The following is a 20,564-nucleotide window of genomic DNA, read 5'->3' as shown; positions in this document are numbered from 1 at the left end:
TGATTGTGGCATATGGGCTTAGCTGCTCTGTGGCATGTGGGATCTTCCTGGACCAGGGCTTGAACCCATGTACCCTGCATTGGTGGGCAGATTCTTAACCACTGCACCACCAGGGAAGTCCCTGCATCATTGCATTTTACTTGGCTGTGTCTTTCCTCCTTAGTGATAGATAAAATACAGTCGATGCCATCTTAGATTCATGAAATCTAGTAAATCTCTTTATCACCCGTCTGTTAATTTTGTCTTTGGTATCTTCATTGAACCAGAATTCTAAATTTGGACTTGGTCATATTCATCCATTTTCGCCTCATGGTTTGTGTGTTTGCATACTTGTTTTAGAAATCATTTCCTATTCCAAGGTCACGAAGACCTTCTAAATTTTCCTCTGTTCCAAAATACTTTTTAGTTTTTTTTAATATGTGTGGAATTCATCTTTGAATATGGTAATTCAATTTTATTTTTCTCCATAGAGAAAGAAATATGTGTAACTTAGTAGTTAGTGGGGGCAACTGATGTCATTTGCCATATATTTATATATAGGCACACCTCATTTTATTGCACTTCACTTTATTGCACTCCCATAGATACTGCACTTTTTACAAATTAAAGGTTTCTGGCAACCCTGTGTTATCAGAAGATGGTTATCATTTGTTAGCAATAAAGTATCTTTTAAAAATTAGAAAAAAGGAAGACCTTCAAGATGGTGGAGGAGGAAGATGTGGAGATCACCTTCCTCCCCACAAATACATCAGAAATACATGTACATGTGGAACATCCCCTACAGAACACCTACTGAATGCTGGCAGAAGACCTCAGACCTCCCAAAAGGCAAGAAACTCCCCACGTACCTGGGTAGGGCAAAAGAAAAAACAGAGACAAAAGAATAGGGACGGGACATGCATCTCTGGGAGGGAGCTGTGAAGGCGGGAAAGTTTCCACACACTAGGAAGACCCTTCACTGATGGAGACAGTGGGTGGCGGGGAGGAAGCTTTGGAGCCACGGAGGAGAGTGCAGCAACAGGGGTGCAGAGAGCAAAGTGGAGAGATTCCCACACAGAGGATCGGTGCCAACCAGCACTCAGAGGTTGAGAGCAGCACTGAGAGGCTTGTCCGCTCACGCGCCTGGGCGGGTGGGGGCTGGGAGCTGAGGATCTGGCTTAGGAGGTCAGATCCCAGGGAGAGGACTAGGGTTGGCAGCGTGAACACAGCCTGAAGGGGGCTAGTGCGCCACAGTTGGGAGGGAGTCCAGGAAAAAGTCTGGAACTGCCTAAGAGGCAAGAGACCATTGTTTCGGGGAGCGTGAGGAGAGGGGATTCAGAGCACCACCTAAACAAGCTGCAGAGATGGGCACGAGCCGCGGCTGTCAGCGTGGACATCAGAGACGGGCATGAGATGCTAAGGCTGCTGCTGCAGCCACCAAGAAGCCTGTGTGCAAGCACACGTTACTATCAACACCTTCCCTCCCAGGAGCCTGTGCAGCCCGCCAGTGCCAGGGCCCTGTGATCCAGGGACAACTACCCCGGGAGAACACACAGTGCGCCTCAGCCTGTTGCAACAGCATGCTGGCCTCTGTCACCTCAGGCTCGCCCCGCATTCCATACCCCTCCGTCCCCCCGGCATGAGTGAGCCAGAGCCCCCTAATCAGCTGCTACTTTACCCCGTCCTGTCTAAGCAAAGAACAGACACCCTCAGGTGACCTACATGCAGAGGCGGGGCCAAATCCAAAGCTAAACCCTGGGAGCTGTGCGAACAAAGAAGAGAAAAGGAAATCTCTCCCAGCAGCCTCAGGAGCAGCAGATTAAATCTCCACAATCAACTTAATGTACCCTGCATCTCTGGAATACCAAATAATAGATCATCACAGAATTCAGGTGGTGGACTTTGTGTAATTTTTTCTGTATATCTTTGCTTTTATCATTTGTCCTAGGGTTCCAGCTGTCCATTTTTTATTTTTTTGTTTGTTTTCCTTTTATTATAGTTTTTAGTGCTTGTTATCATTGGTGGTTTTCTTTTTTGGTTTGGTTGCTCTCTTTCATTTTTTTTATTATTATTTTTAATTTTTTAATTTTTAATATTTTTTTAATAACTTTTTTTTCCCTTTTTTTCTCCCTTTTCTTCTGAGCCGTATGGCTGACAGGGTCTTGGTGCTCCGGCCGTGTGTCGGGCCTGTGCCTCTGAGGTGGGAGAGCCGAGTTCAGGACATTGGTCCACCAAAGACCTCCTGGCTCCACATAATATCAAACAGCGAAAGCTCTCCCAGAGATCTCCATCTCAGTGCTAAGACCCAGCTCCACTCAGTGACTAGCAAGCTACAGTGCTGGACACCCTATGCCAAACAACTAGCAAGACAGGAACACAACCCCACCCATTAGAGAGGCTGCGTAAAATCATAATAAGGTCACAGACACCCCAAAACATACCACCGGACGTGGTCCTGCCCTCCAGAAAGACAGGATCCAGCCTCATCCACCGGAACACAGGCACCAGTCCCCTCCACCAGGAAGCCTACACAACCCATGGAACCAGCCTTACCCACTGGGGGCAGACACCAGAAACAACAGGAACTATGAACCCGCAGGCTGTGAAAAGGAGACCCCAAACACAGTAAGTTAAGCAAAATGAAAAGACAGAGAAACACACAGCAGATGAAGGAGCAAAGTAAAAACCCACCAGACCAAACAAATGAAGAGGAACTAGGCAGTCTACCTAAAAAATTCAGAGTAATGATAGTAAATATGATCCAACATCTTGGAAATAGAATGGAGAAAATACAAGAAATGTTTACCAAGGACCTAGAAGAAGTAAAGAGCAAACAATGATGAACAACACAATAAATGACATTAAAAATTCTCTAGAAGGAATCAATAGCAGAAAAACTGAGGCAGAAGAACGGATAAGTGACCTGGAAGATAAAATAGTGGAAATAACTACCGCGGAGCAGAATAAAGAAAAAGTAATGAAAAGAATTGAGGACAGGCTCAGAGACCTCTCGGACAACATTAAAGGCACCAACATGCAAATTATAGGGGTCCCAGAAGAAGAAGTTAAAAAGAAGGGGACCGAGAAAATATTTGAAGGGATTATATTTGAAAATTTCCCTAATATGGGAAAGGAAATTGTCAGTCAAGTCCAGGAAGTACAGAGAGTCCCATACAGGATAAATCCAAGGAGAAACACACCAAGACACATATTAATCAAACTATCAAAAATTAAATACAAAGAAAAAATATTAAAAGCAGCAAGGGAAAAACAACAAATAACATACAAGGGAATCCCCATAAGGTTAACAGCTGATCTTTCAGCAGAAACTCTGCAAGCCAGAAGGGAGTGACAGAACATATTTAAAATGATGAAAGGGAAAAATCCACAATGAAGATTACTCTACCCAGCAAGGATCTCATTCAGATTCAACGGAGAAATTAAAACCTTTACAGACAAGCAAAAGCTAAGAGAATTCAGCACCACCAAACCAGCTTTACAACAGATGCTAAAGGAACTTCTCTAGGCAGGAAATACAAGAGAAGGAAAAGACCCACCATAACAAACCCAAAACAATTAAGAAAATGGTAATAGGAACATACGTATCAATAACTACCTTAAACGTGAATGGATTAAATGCTCCATCCAAAAGTCATAGACTGGCTGAATGGATACACAAACAATACCTGTATATATACTGTCTACAAGAGACCCACTTCAGACCTAGGGACACATACAGGCTGAAAGTGAGGGGATGTAAAAAGATATTCCATGCAAATGGAAATCGAAAGAAAGCTGGAGTAGCAATTCTCATGTCACACAAAGTAGACTTTAAAATAAAGACTATTACAAGAGACAAAGAAGGACACTACATAAAGATCAAGGGGTCAATCCAAGAAGAAGATATAACAATTGTAAATATTTATGCACCCACCTCAATACATAGGCAAATGCTAACAGACGTGAAATGGGAAATCGACAGTAACACGATCATAGTAGGGGACTTTAACACCCCACTTTCACCAATAGACAGATCATACAAAATGAAAATAAACACAAGCTTTAAATGATACATTAAACAAGATGGACTTAATTGATATAGGACTTGCCATCAAAACACAACAGAATACACTTTCTTCTCAAGTGCTCATGGAACATTTTACAGGATAGATCGTATCTTGTGTCTAGCCTTCGTAAATTTAAGAAAACTGAAATCATATCAAGTATCTTTTCCGACCACAATGCTATGAGACTAGATATCAATTACAGGAAAAAATCTATAAAAACTACAAACACATGGAGGCTAAACAATACACTACTAAATAACCAACAGATCACTGAATAAATCAAAGAGGAAATAAAAAGATACCTAGAAACAAATGATAATGGAGACACAATGATGCAAAATCTGTGGGATGCAGCAAAAGCAGTTCTAAGAGGGAAGTTTATAGCAATATAGTAATGTTTCTTGTTTCTTCGTACCTCAAGAAACAAGAAACATCTAAAATAAACAACCTAACCTTACACCTAAAGCAGTTAGAGAAAGAAGAACAAAAAAACCCCAAAGTTAACAGAAGGAAAGAAATCATAAAGATCAGATCAGAAATAAATGAAAAAGAAATGAAGGACACAATAGCAAAGATCAATAAAACTAAAAGCTGGTTCTTTGAGAAGATAAACAAAATAGATAAACCATTAGCCAGACTCATCAAGAAAAAAAGGGAGAAGACAAATCAATAGAATTAGAAATGAAAAGGAGAAATAACAGCTGACACTGCAGAAATACAAAGGATCATGAGAGATTACTACAAGCAGCTATATGCCAATAAAATGGACAACCTGGAAGAAATGGACAAATTCTTAGAAAAGCACAACCTTATGAGACTGAACCAGGAAGAAATAGAAAATATAAACAGACTAATCACAAGCACTGAAATTGAAACTGTGATTAAAAATCTTCCAACAAACAAAAGCCCAGGACCAGATGGCTTCACAGGCAAGCTCCATCAGACATTTAGAGAAGAGCTAACAGCTATCCTCAAACTCTTGCAAAATATAGCAGAGGGAGGAGCACTCCCAAACTATTCTACAAGACCACCATCACCCTGGTACCAAAACCAGACAAAGATTTCAGAAAGAAAACTACAGGCCAATATCACTGATGAACATAGATGCAAAAATCCTCAACAGAATACTAGGAAACAGAATCCAACAGCACATTAAAAGGATCATACACCATGATCAAGTGGGGTTTATCCTAGGATTGCAGGGATTCTTCAGTATACCCAAATCAATGTGATAAACCCATATTAACACATTGAAGGAGGAAAACCATATGATCATCTCAATAGATGTAGAAAAATCTTGACAAAATTCAACACCCATTTATGATAAAAACCCTGCAGAAAGTAGGCATAGAGGGAACTTTCCTCAACATAATAAAGGCCATATATGACAAACCCACAGCCAACATCGTTCTCAGTGGTGAAAAACTGAAACCATTTCCTGTAAGGTCGGGAACAAGACAAGGTTGTCCACTCTCACCACTATTTTTTTTTTTTTTTTTTTGCAGTTTGCGGGCCTCTCACTGTTGTGGCCTCTTCCGTTGCGGAGCACAGGCTCCGGACACGCAGGCTCAGCGGCCAAGGCTCACGGGCCTAGCCACTCCACAGCATGTAGGATCTTCCCGGACCGGGGCATGAACCCGTGTCCCCTGCATCGGCGGGTGGACTCTCAACCACTGCGCCACCAGGGAAGCCCCACTCTCACCACTATTATTCAGCATAGTTTTGGAAGTTTTAGCCACAGCAGTCAGAGAAGAAAAACAAATAAAAGGAATCCAAATAGGAAAAGAAGAAGTAAAGGTGTCACTGTTTGCAGATGACATGATAGTATACATAGAGAATCCTAAAGATGCTACCAGAAAACTACTAGACCTAATCAATGAATTTGGTAAAGTAGCAGGACACAAAATTAATGCACAGAAATCTCTTCCATTCCTATACACTAATGATGAAAATCTGAAAGAGAAATTAAGAAAACACTCCCATTTGCCATTGCAAAAAAAGAATAAAATACCTAGGAATAAACCTACCTAAGGAGACAAAAGACCTGTATGCAGAAAACTGTAAGACACTGATGAAAGAAGTTAAAGATAATACAAACAGATGAAGAAATATACCATATTCTTGGATTGGAAGAATCAACTTTGTGAAAATGACTGTACTACCCAAAGCAATCTACAGATTCATTGCAATCCGTATCAAACTCAATGGCATTTTTCACAGAACTAGGACAAAAAATTTTACAATTTGTATGGAAACGCAAAAGACCCCGAATAGCCAAAGCAATCTTGAGTAAGAAAATCGGAGCTGGAGGAATCAGGCTCCTGGACTATAGCGTATACTACAAAGCTACAGTAATCAAGACAGTATGGTAATGGCACAAAAACAGAAATATAGATCAGTGGAACAGGATAGAAAGCCCAGAGATAAACCCACCACATATGGTCACCTTATTTTTGATAAAGGAGGCAAGAATATACAATGGAGAAAAGAAGGCCTCTTCAATAAGTGTTGCTGGGTAAACCGGGCAGCTACATGTAAGAGAATGAAATCAGAACAGTCCCTAACACAATTCACAAAAATAATATCAAAATGGATTAAAGACCTAAATGTAAGGCCAGACACTATAAGACTCTTATAGGAAAACATAGGCAGAATACTCTGACATAAATCACAGCAAGATCCTTTTGACCCACCTCCTAGAGAGAGGGAAATAAAAACAAAAATAAACAAATGGGACCTAATGAAACTTCAAAGCTTTTGCACAGCAAAGGAAACCATAAACAAGACCAAAAGACAACCCTCAGAAGGGGAGAAAATATTTGCAAATGAAGCAACTGACAGAGGATTAATCTCCAAAATTTACAAGCAGCTCATGCAGCTTAATATCAAAAAAGCAAACCACCCAATCCAAAAATGGGCAGAAGCCCTAAATAGACATTTCTCCAAAGAAGATATACAGATTGCCAATAGTTACATGAAAGGATGCTCAACATCACTAGTCATTAGAGAAATACAAATGAAAACTACAATGAGGTATCACCTCACACCAGTCAGAATAGCCATCGTCAAAAATTCTACAAACAATAAATGCTGGAGGGGGTGTGGAGAAAAGGGAACCCTCTTGCACTGTTGGTGGGAATGTAAATTGATACAGCCACTATGGAGAACAGTATGGAGGTTCCTTAAAAAACTACAAATAGAACTACCATACGACCCAACAGTCCCACTACTGGGCATATACCCTGAGAAAATCATAATTCAAAGAGTCATGTTTCAGTGTTCTTTGCAGCTCTATTTACAATAGCCAGAACATGGAAGCAACCAAAGTGTCCATCAATAGATGAATGGATGAAGATGTGGCAAATATATACAATGGAATATTACTCAGCCATAAAAAGAAACGAAATTGAGTTATTTGTAGTGAGGTGGATGGACCTAGAGGCTGTCATACACAGTGAAGTAAGTCAGAAAGAGAAAAACAAATACCATATCCTAACACATATATATGGAATCTTAAAAAAAAAAAAAAAAGGTTCTGAAGAACCTAGGGGCAGGACAGGAATAAAGATGCAGATGTAGAGAATGGACTTGAGAACATGGGGAGGGGGAAGGGTAAGCTGGGACGAAGTGAGAGAGTGGCATGGACATATATACACTACTAAATGTAAAATAGATTGCTAGTGGGAAGCAGCTGCATAGCACAGGGAGATCAGCTCGCTGCTTTGTGACCACCTAGAGGGGTGGGGTTGGGAGGGAGACACAAGAAGGAGGAGATATGGGGATATATGTATATGTATAGCTGATTCACTGTGTTATAAAGCAGAAACTAACACCATTGTAAAGCAATTATACTCCAATAAAAATGTTAGAAAATAAATAAAATTTTTAAAATTAGAAAAAAAAATTTTTGTTTTATTGAGATATAATTGACATATAGCATTGTATAAATTTAAGGTGTGCAGCATAATTATTTGACTTAAACACATCATGAAATGATTACCACATTAAGTTTAGTGAATATCCATCATCTCATTTAGATACAAAATTAAATAGAAAAAATTTTTTTCCTTGTGATAAAAACTCTTAGGAGTTACTCTCAACAATCTTCATACATAATTTAACAGCAGCATTAATTATATTTGTCATGATGTACATTGTATCACTGGTACTTATTTATCTTATAACTGAGAGTTTGTGCCTTTTGACCTTCATCCTGTTCCCCCTCCCCTCACCCTGCCTCTGGTAACCATAGATGTGATCTCTTTTCCTATGAGTTTATTCGTTTCTTTTTGAAGTATAATTGACTTAAAACACTGTTAGTTCTTTTCCTTTTGAAGTATAATTGACTGAAAATGCTGTTTATTCGTTTCTTTTTGAAGTATAGTTGACTTAAAACACTGTTAGTTCCTGGCACACAACATGGTGATTTTATATTTTTGTACATTTCAGAATGATTACCCTGATGAGTCTAGTTACCATACAAAGATATTACAGTAATTATTAACTATATTCCCCACACTGTACATTTCATATCCATGACTCAATAACACACAACACACCATGCATATATAGCAAATCTTTTTCCGTACATATATCGATGGGCACTCAGATATTGCTACCCCATCTTGGCTATTGTAAATAATACTGAAATGAACATAGGGGTGCAAGAATATTTTCTAACGAGTGTTTTTGTTTTCTTTGGGTAAATACCCAGGGGTAGAATTGCTGGATTGTATGATAGTTCTATTTTTAATTGTTTGCAGAGTTTCCATACTGTCCTCCATAGTGGCTGCACCAATTTACATTCCCATGAATAGTGCGTGAGGGTTCCCTTTTCTTCGCTTCCTTGCCAACATTTGCTATTTGTGGTCTTTTTGATGATAGCTATTTTGACAGGTGTGAGGTGGTATTTCATTGTGGTCTTGATTTTCATTTCCCTGATGATTAGTGATCTTGAGCATCTTTTCATGTGCCTATTGGCCATCTGTATGTTTTCTTTGGAAAAATATCTATTCAGATACCCTGCCCATCCTTGTCTTGTTCTAAATCTTAGAGGTAATGCTTTCAGCTTTTCACCATTTAGTATGTTAGCTATGGGCTTGTCATATGTGGCCTTTATTATGTTGAGATATGTTCCCTCTATACCCACTTTGTTGAGAGGTTTTGTCATAAGTGATTGTTGAATTTTGTCAAAGACTTTGTCTTTATCCTTACTGAGGTGTTCATGATTTGTATTCTTCAGTTTGTTATTGTGATGTATCACGTTGATAGATTTTCAGATATTGAACCATCCCTGCATCCTTGGGATAATCCCATTTTATCATGGTGTATGATCCTTTTAATGTATTGTTAAATTCAGTTTGCTGATATTTTGTTGAGGAGTTTTGCATCTATGTTCATCAGTGATATTGGCCTGTAATGTTCTTTTTTTGTGATATCACTGGTTTGGGTATCAGGGTGATGCTGGCCTTGTAGAATGATTTCAGAAACATTCCTTCCTCTTCTGTTTTTTTGGAATAGTTTAAGAAGGATAGGTCTTAACCCTTCTTTAAAGGTTTGGAAAAATTCACCTGTGAAGCCCTCTGGTCCTGGGCTTTTGTTTGTTGAGAGTTTTTATTACTGATTCAGTTTTATTACTGGTAATTGGTCTGTTCATATTTTCTACTTCTTCCTGATTCAGTCTTGGGAGGTTGTACATTTCTAGGAATTTGTCCATTTCTCCTAGGTTGTCTATTTTTTGGCGTTTAGTTGTTCATAGTAATTTCTTATGGTCCATTATATTTCTGCAGTGTCTGTAACTTCTTTTTTCATTTCTGATTTATTGATTTGGACCCTGTTTTTTCTTGATGAGTCTTGCTAAAGGTTTATTAATTTTGTTTGTCTTTTCATAGAACCAACTCTTAACTTCATTGATCTTTTCTATTGTTTTTTAGTCTCTTATTTCATTTATTTCTGCTCCAATATTTATTATTTCATTCCTTCTACCAACTTTGAGATTTACTTGTTCTTTTTGTAGCTCCTTTAAGTGTAAGGTTAGGTTGTTTATTTGAACTTTTTCTTGTTTCCTGAGGTAGTCTTATATTGCTTTAAACTTGCAACAGCACACTTCCCTCTGGTCACCAGAGCTACGTGCTCCGAGTGTGCCCTGTGTGTGTGCTGAGCGAGTCTTTCTGTTTTGGTGTGCTGACTAACTACTATGGGTGCTTGGTAGCCACGGTTGGCCCTTGGTCCAGTTGGTTGCCAGACCCTGCCTTGTGCAGAAGTTGCTGGCCCCTGGTAGGCATGCCCAGATCCTGGCATGGCTGGCTGCATGGCCAGGGGAGTCCCAGTCCTGGTGCCAAGCAGCTGGTGGGTGGGCCCAGGTCACAAAGTAGCTGGCTGTAGGGCCAGGGGTCCCAGAGCTAGTGTTGGCCTAGTGTTTGTGGGCAGGGCTAGTCCTGGATTGCCTGGGGCTCAGGGGGTCCTATGATAGCCTGCCTGTTGGTGAGTGGGACTGTGTCCCGGCCCAGCTGGCTCCTTGGCCTGGTGTTTCCCAGTACTGGTGCTGACTAGCTGGTAGGCAAGGATCAGTTTCAGTGCTAATAAGCTAGAGTGAGGATTCAAAAATGGCACTCGCCAATACCAGTGTTGCCATGGTATGATAATCTCCCAAAAGTGGCTGCTGCCAGTGTCTGTGTCCCCAGGATGAGTCCCATTTGCCTCCTGCCTCTCTGGGAGGCTCTCTAAGATCAGCGAGCAGGTCTGACCCAGGCTCCTTTCATATTACTTCTGCCCTTGGATACTGGAGTGTTTGAGATTTTGTGTGCAGCCTTTAAGAGTAGAGTCTCTATTTCCCACAGCTCTCTGGCTGTCCCAAGAGGAAGCTCCACTGACCTTCAAAACCAAATGTTTGGGACTTCCCAGGTGGTCCAGTAAGAATCCACCTTACAATGCAGGGGACCCAGGTTCAATCTCTGGTCAGGGAACTAAGATCCCACATGCAGTGTTGCAACTAAGCCCACACACCACAACTACACCAAGCCCACGTGCCTCAACTAGAGAGCCCATGTGCTGCCAACTACAGAGCCCACGCACTCTGGAACCCCTGTGCCACAACCAGAGAGCCCACACACCCCAGAGCCTGCATGCCTCAACTAGAGAAGAGAAAACCTGCACACCACAACTAGAGAGAAGCCCACGTGCCACAACGAAAAATCCCGTGTGCCTCAATGAAGATCCCGCATGCCTCAACTAAGACCCGGTGCAGCCAAAAATAAATAAAATAAGTAAATAAATAATAAATTTTAAAAAAAACGCAAATGTTCTGGGGGTTCATCTTCCGGGTGCAGGACACCCAGGCTGGGGAACCTCTTGTGGGGCTCAGACCCCTCACTCCTTGGGAATGACCTCTGTAATTGTAATTATTCTCCCATTTGTGGATCACCTACCTGCGGGTATGGGTCTTGACTATACCATGTCTCCACCTCACCTACCCATCTCATTGTGATTCCTTCTATCTTTAGTTGTGGAAGATCTTGTCTGCTAGTCTTCAGGTCATTCTCATCAATAGCTGCTCTGTAAATAGTCGTAATTTTGGTGTGCCCATGGGAGGAGGTGAGCGCAGGGTCTTCCTAGTCTGCCATCTTGGCCACTCCCAATGCAAAAAATTATTATTTATTTATTTATTTTTGGCTGTGTTGGGCCTTCGTTGGTGCACACGGGCTTTCTCTAGTTGTGGCAAGCAGGGACTACTCTTCGTTGTGGTGCACAGGCTTCTTGCTGTGGTGGCTTCTGTTGTTGCAGAGCACGGGCTCTAGGCACACAGGCTTCAGTAGTTGCAGCACGTGGGCTCAGTAGTTGCAGCACACGGGCCCTAGAGCATGCAGCTTCAGTAATTGCAGTGCATGGGCTCAGTAGTTGTGGCTTGAAGGCTCTAGAGCGCAGGCTCAGTAGTTGTGGAGCACGGGCTTAGTTGCTCCGTGGCATGTGGGATCTTCCCAGACCAGGGATCAAACCTGTGTCCTCTGCATTGGCAGGCGCATTCTTAACCGCTGCACCACCAGGGAAGTCCCAATAAATTATTTTTTAATTAAGGTGTGTACATTGTTTTTTAGACATAATGCTGCTGTACACTTAATAGACTACAGTATGGTGTAAACATAACTTTTATATGCACTGGGAAACCAAAAACTTCATGTGGTTCTCTCGATTGCTATACTTGCTTCATTGTGGTGGTCTGGAACCGACCCCGGAGTATCTCTGAGGTGTTCCTGTATACACAATTTTCTTGAGTTCTGGATTCTTTCATTCGTCCGTTTGTCTGTTCTCCCTCAAGTGCCAAACCTGTTGTTAATGGGGGTCTGTAGTATTTGTTTCTTTCTGGTAAAGCACCATTGTCCTATTTCTAAGTTCACTTATGTAATTACTGACTCTCGGTAATAGTGTGGTTGTGGGTTTTGACTGGAAGGGTTTTATTTTCCCTCCCTTGACTCTTCTGAAGCCTTGTTGTGAAGATGTCTTTCTGTATCGGTTTTATTTGCTTCTGTGAGGAACTTTGAAGTGTCTTCAGCTCCAGAATTCCTGTGTTAAGTGCCCTGTCTGGCTTACTGCTGCAAGCCTGCATGGGGCACAGGTGTGAGCCTTCCAGTTCTCATGGAAACTGTTTTCTTTTCCTGCCCCATGTGCTAGGCAGAAACAAGATGTCTACATCCCTACATCATGCTGGCAGCTTATCGACTGGTCAGGGCCTTTGGGTGTACTTATTCCTGGTAGTTTGATTTCTCTGTGTGTCACAGTTTTTGTAGAATGACCTCAACTTTCACAGCAGCAACCGTTAGTACAGACTTGTCTACATGGATATTTTGTTTTTTCATCTTTTTGTGGGTGCCAACACCTCCACATCAGGGTGGACTTATGAAACTAAAGAAGTCCTGGGAAGTGGGAAGCTAAATAACACAGTGGATTATTTGAAAGAGAAGAAGCTCTTGAAGCAATAGGGAAAAAAGAAGAAAATATGATGAACACCTCTTATAATGAACAAGTTGAGAAATGAAACTGAGGCTTATGCAGGCCAGGTAACATCTCTGAGTTTCTGAAGTGGTCAGTAGCCATAATACTGATGGGATCTGCCTGACTCCACAGCCATGTCCTTTTCACCGAGTCTTGTACGAGTTCATCTGCTTTTGTGAATTTACTTCAAGTAGTCATTCTTTTCCTTCCCTGGTTTCCCAGCATCTTTCGTTATTTTTCTCATAGAAAACCAGTTCTGTTAAAACATACTAGTGAAAGTGGTGTTTCCCAATCTTTTCTGACCACAGTGCATTTTACAGAGCAGCCCAGTGCACAGAGCAATGCATGTGTAGAACAGTTATGTGCCACCGTCCTTTCCCTGGCCCTGTTGGTGCATTTCCATTCCATTCTATTCTTATGGTTTACTTTAGGTGAAATAGGCTGGCTGTGACTAAGTAAATTGATCTCACAACCCTTTAATAGCTCATGTCCCATAGTTTGGCCAGTGTTTTTTTTTTTTTTTTTTGGTTTACTTATTTATTTATTTATTTTTGGCTGTGTTGGGTCTTCGTTTCTGTGCGAGGGCTTTCTCTAGTTGTGGCAAGCTGGGGCCACTCTTCATCGTGGTGTGCGGGCCTCTCACTATCGCGGCCTCTCTTGCTGTGGAGCACAGGCTCCAGACGCACAGGCTCAGTAGTTGTGGCTCACGGGCCTAGTTGCTCCGCGGCATATGGGATCTTCCCAGACCAGGGCTCGAACCCCTGTCCTCTGCATTAGCAGGCAGATTCTCAACCACTGCACTACCAGGGAAGCTCTGGCTAGTGTTTTTGAAGCATGACTTAAAGCTAGAGTATTTGTCAGCAGAGGACATAATAGGTTGTCTCCTCAAGAGCCCATCTCTTGTCTCAGCTGAACTCAATCCATGCTTCTCCTGTGCAACTGGCCACTCTGTTTTCCCCCCTTTTGGGATGAGGGGGATTCCTTTTAAATGGTATTCCAGCATTAACTTTAGAAATTGGGAACAGAGCTCACTTATTCTTTTGGTGGCTTCCTGTAGATAACATGTAATTTTTTTTTAATATTTATTTATAGTTATTTATTTATTTATTTTGGCTGCGCCAGGTCTTAGTTGCTGCATGCGGACTTCTTAGTTGCAGCATGCATGTGTGATCTAGTTCCCCACCAAGGATCAAACCCAGGCCCCCTGCATTGCGAACGCAGAGTCTTACCCACTGGACCATGGGGGAAGTCCTAGTAACATGTATTTTTAAACCACTTAACTGTAAGATTGTTACTTGCTCTGCCTCTTCATACCTTTGATCTTGATCTTTTTATATTTTCTCCCTGTTTGTCTCATTCCAGGTACTTTATTTAGCAACTTCTTTCTTAAGTGAGTTTTAAAACTAAAGCAACGGTTTGCCATTCATCTATTCATCTTGGAATTCTAGCTCAATTTTTTTTATTTGAGTACTACTAGGTGGCCTATTAAGAGTAGAATTGATGACCGAGTATCTGATTTTTAATATACTATTGTCTAATTTTACTTTTTAAGAATAAAAAGAGAGCTAGGAGGCCAGAAGGCAAATAGAGTAGAATGACAACACTTGTGTGTCCTGTCACCTTCCCTCTTCTGGACAGCTGATAATGTGTGTCCTGTAACAAGAATGACTGCTGAAGTATACCACTCCTGTCTCTTTCCCCAGCCCTCCAAGCCATAACATTGTGGTGAATGGAAAAGAATGTATAAACTTTGCCTCATTCAATTTTCTTGGATTGTTGGATAACCCTAGGCTCAAGGTAAGTAGCACATATGCTGAAGTGGACAGATAACATGACTGACATAAGCATCTGGACATAAAATAAGAGACAAATGCAGAATATCAGAAGGGGCTGTGTAAGTACTTACTCTTTACTCTTTAGTGACAGAGCTGTAACCTAGTTTTCAACAAAGGGAGGCAAGAGTGTCCTAATGTGGCTTAGTGGTGGGTGACAACCAGAGAACTATATGAACCAGACCCAGGTAATAGTTGGGAGATGTGTCTAGGAAATTGCTTCATCTTCTGTTGGGATTGTGGGCCAGTAAACATTTTTTGAGGAAAGACCTGTGCCCACAAATGCCAGAAAGTACGAATGCATTGAGTTAACCAGGTTTTAATGATCAAGCTAATATAACTTTTCCATGTTTTAAGTCGTATACCTAAGTCTTCCCATCCCTCTTTTCTTTATATCCTGTTAGAATTGTCTTAGTACTAAGAAAGGAAAAGCCAGGGTACTGGGGAGCTATGTGGGTTAAAGAATAGGAAATGTCATTTTTAAACTGTTAAAGATATATTATTACAGTCTAATTTTTTTTTTTTACTTTCACAAAGGCAGCAGCTTTGGCATCTCTAAAGAAGTATGGTGTGGGAACTTGTGGACCTAGAGGATTTTATGGCACATTTGGTATGTTTTCTGTCATATTTTTCAGACTACTGCTTTCAAGAATTAAGATTCAGTTTGATTTCAAAACTCCTTGGAAAAGGTATCCTTAATTAGTTGTGGAAATAAGCTGGTGAACTTTCTAGATTTTGTGTTTGAAATCATTGGTAGGAGATGCATTGGTCTGGGGCTGACTGTCCGTTGTGGAGAAGAGTCATAGGTATCTAAGGCACACTGTCTCAGTAGGGCGAAGCCTGAGCTCTTGTTGCATTTGCCCCAGGAGACATGGTGTGAGGAGACTGTTTCTGCTGTGCATGACAGTTGTAAGGGGAAGCATCCGGTTGTGAGTGGCTCTGCTCTTTGTAGTCATGCAGGAACCCAGATTTTCCCTATCTCGTTGCTCTAGGCCTCAGGGCACCATCTTTGTGTGACCGAAGCCAAGTGATGAGTATGGAGGAGCAGGAGTGCAGGGCATTGGTACCTGTTTAGGTGGGCAGGTGGTGGTGCTTATCATTCCGGCCACATTCTGTTGGTGAGAACATTACCCAGGTCATGTCTCCCGGCAGAGGGACTGGAAAATTGCTCTAGCTGGGCAGCCACCACGTGCCGGAAGGAAAGTGAGAACAGATTTGGGGGATGGGGGAGGTCATAGACTGTGTAGCCCTTTTCTTTCTGGAATGAAGACAAAGGATCATTGATTTCCTTGTGTGTGGATGACCTGGAGATGGGCTAACTACATATTAGGATGAGAGTGTGATTTCAAACACGATGAACTCCCTAAATCAGAGTCATCAAAGAAGACCCTGGAATTTTATGGTGGTTTTTTATTAAATGTATATTGTTCTTTGCTTCTGAAAATTTCAAAAATGTTGTTAAATAATTTTCCAAATAAGTATATTACTGGAAATGACATTCTGGTTTACAAAATGTCAGAGGGTGGGGACAGTGGGGCCAGGCAAGTCTCTTTTGTCTTCTCTACTCATTTTCATTTCTGGGTCTTTGTTTTTTTCACTTTAACAGTTAAGATGTTTTTATTTAAGGGAGCACCTTTCTTTATCCCTTAGCTAATTTAGTGGTTAAATTATTTTTATTGGAAACAGATGATGGGAGTTGGTGTCCAAGAATCCTACAGTTGGAAAGGATCTTTAAAATCTTGTATTCCAGCATCCCAGCTATTCAGAAGAAGAACAGAAAGCTCAGAGAGGTTAAGTGACTTCCTCATGGTCACATAGCTAATTAATTTCAGCCCTAAAACTAGAAAATAAGTATTCTGATTTGCAATATTAATGGCAAGATCAAAGACTTAAAAGAGCTCAGATCAGAGGCTCCCTCTTTCCTCTAGCCTAGTGCAAACATGATTTGTTTGCCTGCTTTTTACTGGTAGGGTATTATTTCCTTCATAAGAATTAGAAAACTAAAAAAGGCATTTTTTTTACAAAGTTGTTTGTTGTAATCTGATCAACAAGGCTTTCTTTCCATGATCTGCTTGTGGGGTAAAGAAATTGCTTTCTTAAAAGCCTCTCTTTCTAGTAGATCTTATTTGCATGTGTGGCCTTGGCTCTTGCTCAGGAGTTAATCTGAGAAGACTGATAAGAGATTTATTGCTAAATTTAGAGAAAAAAAAGTTTCAAATCTTCAAGACCAGTTTTCCCAGAACTATGGAAATATGTTGTTTTAATTGCCCAGTCAGTTTTTCATTTGGATCACCTGAAATATGTGTAATAGGATGCTGTGTGCCTCCAAACTTGGGGGGGGGGATCTTTAATGATTTTTAAATTAATTTTTTTAATTTAAATATAGTTGATGTACAATATTACGTTAGTTTCAGGTGTAGTATATAGTTATCTGACATGCATACATTATGAAATGATCACCATGGAGTCTAGTAACCGTCTGTCCCCAAAGTTATTACAATATTTTTGGCCATATTCCTTATGCTGTGTGTTACATCACCATTGCTTATTTATTTTATAACTGGAGCTTTGTACCTCTTAATCCCCTACACCTAATTTTCCCCACCCCTGATCCCCTTTCCCTCTGGCAACCACCCCTTTGTTCTGTGTATCTATGAGTCTGTTTTCATTTTGTTTGTTTTGTTTTTTAGAGTCCACATATTAGTGAGATCATATGCTATTTGTCTTTCTCTGTCCAACTTATTTCACTTTTCATAAAACCCTCTTGATCCATCCTAAATTAATTTTCTTGATTGAATAATTCAATCCAAGATATAAACCTCAAAGATTTAAAGAGATAGTGAAGTCTTCTCCCCACTGCCATTCCACCCCCAAAAAAGACAGCTACTCTCAGTAGTTTCTTGTTCATTCTTCCAGGCTTTTTTCAGTGTGTGCAAACCACTTCCATACATTTCCCCCCCAGTTTTACAAAAATGGTAACATACCACATACATGTGGTGTGCTGTTCAAGTGCGTTTTAAATTTAAATTGGATTTGATCTTTCAAGTGTCTGAATGGGCCACCAGAGTCAATATAATGAACACATAGTTGTGTATTAGCTACTCTGTGAACTACATTATTGGTCACTGTGTCATCCTTATCCTAATGTAGTCAAAGGTTCAAACAGACTGTGGTATCTGGACAAAGGTTGAAGGTTAATTTGCAGTGTGATGGTTTTGTAATAAGACACCAAACCTACAGCTTGGAGTAATGTGTATTGTTTTCTGAGTACATTGTCCTTCCTGTAAACTTGTTTTGTTCCTTTTCAACAGTTGCCCATGCTTGCTTATCATCTTTTTTCCTTTCTTGATGTGTATATAGTATGTATTTTTACTTGGTTTTCCAACAGGGTATTTTCTATGTTTTTCCTTATTCTGGAACTAATCACTTATATTACTGTAGTTGTATTAAATTACCTTGAAATTTCAGTGTTAGATAAGTTCAAGAAGATACTTGAGGTCAGCTAAGGCTATATTTTAAATCTCTAAAATACCCTTGGGACTTTCCTGGTGGCGCAGTGGTTAAGAATCCGCCTGCCAATCCAGGGGACACAGGTTCAAGCCCTGGTCCAGGAAGATCCCACATGCCACGGAGCAACTAAGCTTGTGCGCCATGACTACTGAAGCCCGCGTGCCTAGAGCCCGTACTCTGCAACAAAGAGTAGCTCCCACTAGCCACAACTAGAGAAAGCCTGCACACAGCAATGAAGACCCAACGCAGCCAAAAATAAATAAATAAATTTATTTTAAAAATAAAATAAAATACCCTCTATAATTAAATTATTCTAAATATTTAGATATTTGCCCTTTGTACTGAGCATTAAAGCAGAAGTGAACTTCCCTTTCCTCTCATTTTAGTAGCTTGTGTGTGAGGCTAGGGTCTCTTTCCCAGGCCCACCAATAGGTTGCTTTTGATTTTGGCTTTTTCTTTTCCTGGAAGTACTAATGTCACTCAGGCATCTGTTTTCAGTGATGAAAATGCTCTGTCTTCTAGCTCTTTTCTCAACTTTTCAGATAGTGAATGAAAATCACTTACTGGAAAAGTAAATTTCCTTATTAAAACATTTTCTGTTTATTATTTCATAGTAACATATTAGATGGTACTGGATGATTAACACAAAAAAAGAAAATTGACAGTTGAATTAAAATTCTTCTAGTTTCTTAGGCTAAATGTTCTCCTGCCTCCTAAAGGCCCAGCAGGTTCTTAAAATAGTCTTGTAAGGACTGTGTGGATCAGAAGTGTTTCCACCTTCTCATCTTATCGTTTTAATGTGTAGTTTAGAATCAGTCAAGTGATTTTATCAGCTTGTGGAGCCTTCCTTTCCTCTAAGGCTAATGGGGTCCCTGTGCACTTTGATAGTTTCTCTTGTTGAACCTCTCTGATTGTTTTGTTTGTAATGCGTTCAGATCTCATTTACATGTGGTTTATCCCTGTGCCTGGGATCTGCTTTGCATACATGATGCCTACTTGATTCTTTGGTCTTAAACTAAATCAAAAGACAATTAGTGGCAGTTTCATGGTGAGAGATAGTGGCATATAATTGTGTTCTAGAGCCAATAGTGAACAATTGTTCATTTGTTTATTTTAAAAAATATTTTCTCTCTGTTGTAGGACCATGAATGCATGTTTTAGTAGGAAGGGCATTTGGTCATAAAATTCTTAGATCTGCCACTTCTTCCTACCAGTCATGGAATTGTAGTTTTCACAGTGTAGGCAGGGAATCATCTTTGTTGCACAACTTAGAACATTTTGGTAAGAATAAGATACTGTATGTGAAAACATTCTGGAAAACATTCAGCACTGTTTTTAACGTTTTAATGAGTACATAGGTGACATTTGTACTTTTAAGAAAATTGTCCAAGTCTCAAGGGATTTAAAAAAAGTCTGCAGGGCTTCCCTGGTGGCGCAGTGGTTGAGAGTCCGCCTGCCGGTGCAGGGGACATGGGTTCGTGCCCCGGTCTGGGAAGATCGCACATGCCGTGGAGCGGCTGGGGGAGTGAGCCATGGCCGCTGAGCCTGCGCGTCCGGAGCCTATGCTCTGCAATGAGAGAGGCCACAACAGTGAGAGGCCCGCGTACCACCAAAAAAAAAAAAAAAAAAAAGGTATGTAACACAAAAATATGGAGATTTTAAGAGAAAATATAGTTGGTTGTTTTTAAACTGTTCTAAAGTTGGGTATTTTATAGTCTTTCCTCTGAAAAACAATCAAGAAGGCCATAATACCTCTTTTTATTCTGATAAATATGAACTTGAATAAGTGGCTTTAATATAAGATAGTTCTTTAATATCCAGGATTTGGATAACGTAATTAGCAGATAGCGTACCTTTTTTCCTTATAAAAGATAACTCTTTTTTGGAGGGGGAAAGCTTCGGAGCCCCGGAGGAGAGCACAGCAACAGGGGTGCAGAGGGCAAAGTGGAGAGATTCCCGCACAGAGGATTGGTGCCGAACGGCACTAACCAGCCCGAGAGGCTTATCTGCTCACCTGCCGGGGCAGGTGGGGATGGGAGCTGAGGCTCGGGCTTCAGTCAGAGCGGAAGGAGAGGACTGGAGTTAGCGGCATGAACACAGCCTCCAGGGGGTTAGTGCACCACGGCTAGCCGGGAGGGAGTCCGGGGAAAAGTCTGGACCTGCCAAAGAGGCAAGAGACTTTTTCTTC

The 20,564-nt window shown here is 40.8% G+C and overlaps 1 protein-coding gene across 1 annotated transcript in view; it reads left to right on the top strand.

Annotated features, from left to right (window-relative positions):
• SPTLC1 (serine palmitoyltransferase long chain base subunit 1) overlaps positions 1 to 20,564 on the top strand; it is a 78,467-nt gene that overhangs the window by 15,069 nt on the left and 42,834 nt on the right. Inside the window, exons 4-5 of the mRNA XM_030832543.2 lie at positions 14,738 to 14,831; positions 15,404 to 15,476. Coding sequence (XP_030688403.1) covers positions 14,738 to 14,831; positions 15,404 to 15,476 — 167 coding nt within the window. The remainder of the gene's footprint in view (positions 1 to 14,737; positions 14,832 to 15,403; positions 15,477 to 20,564) is intronic.

This window comes from Globicephala melas, chromosome 6 (assembly GCF_963455315.2).
Source record: "Globicephala melas chromosome 6, mGloMel1.2, whole genome shotgun sequence".
In the NCBI taxonomy this organism is placed as follows: Eukaryota; Metazoa; Chordata; class Mammalia; order Artiodactyla; family Delphinidae; genus Globicephala; species Globicephala melas.
This window is presented reverse-complemented; position numbering and strand designations above follow the sequence as displayed.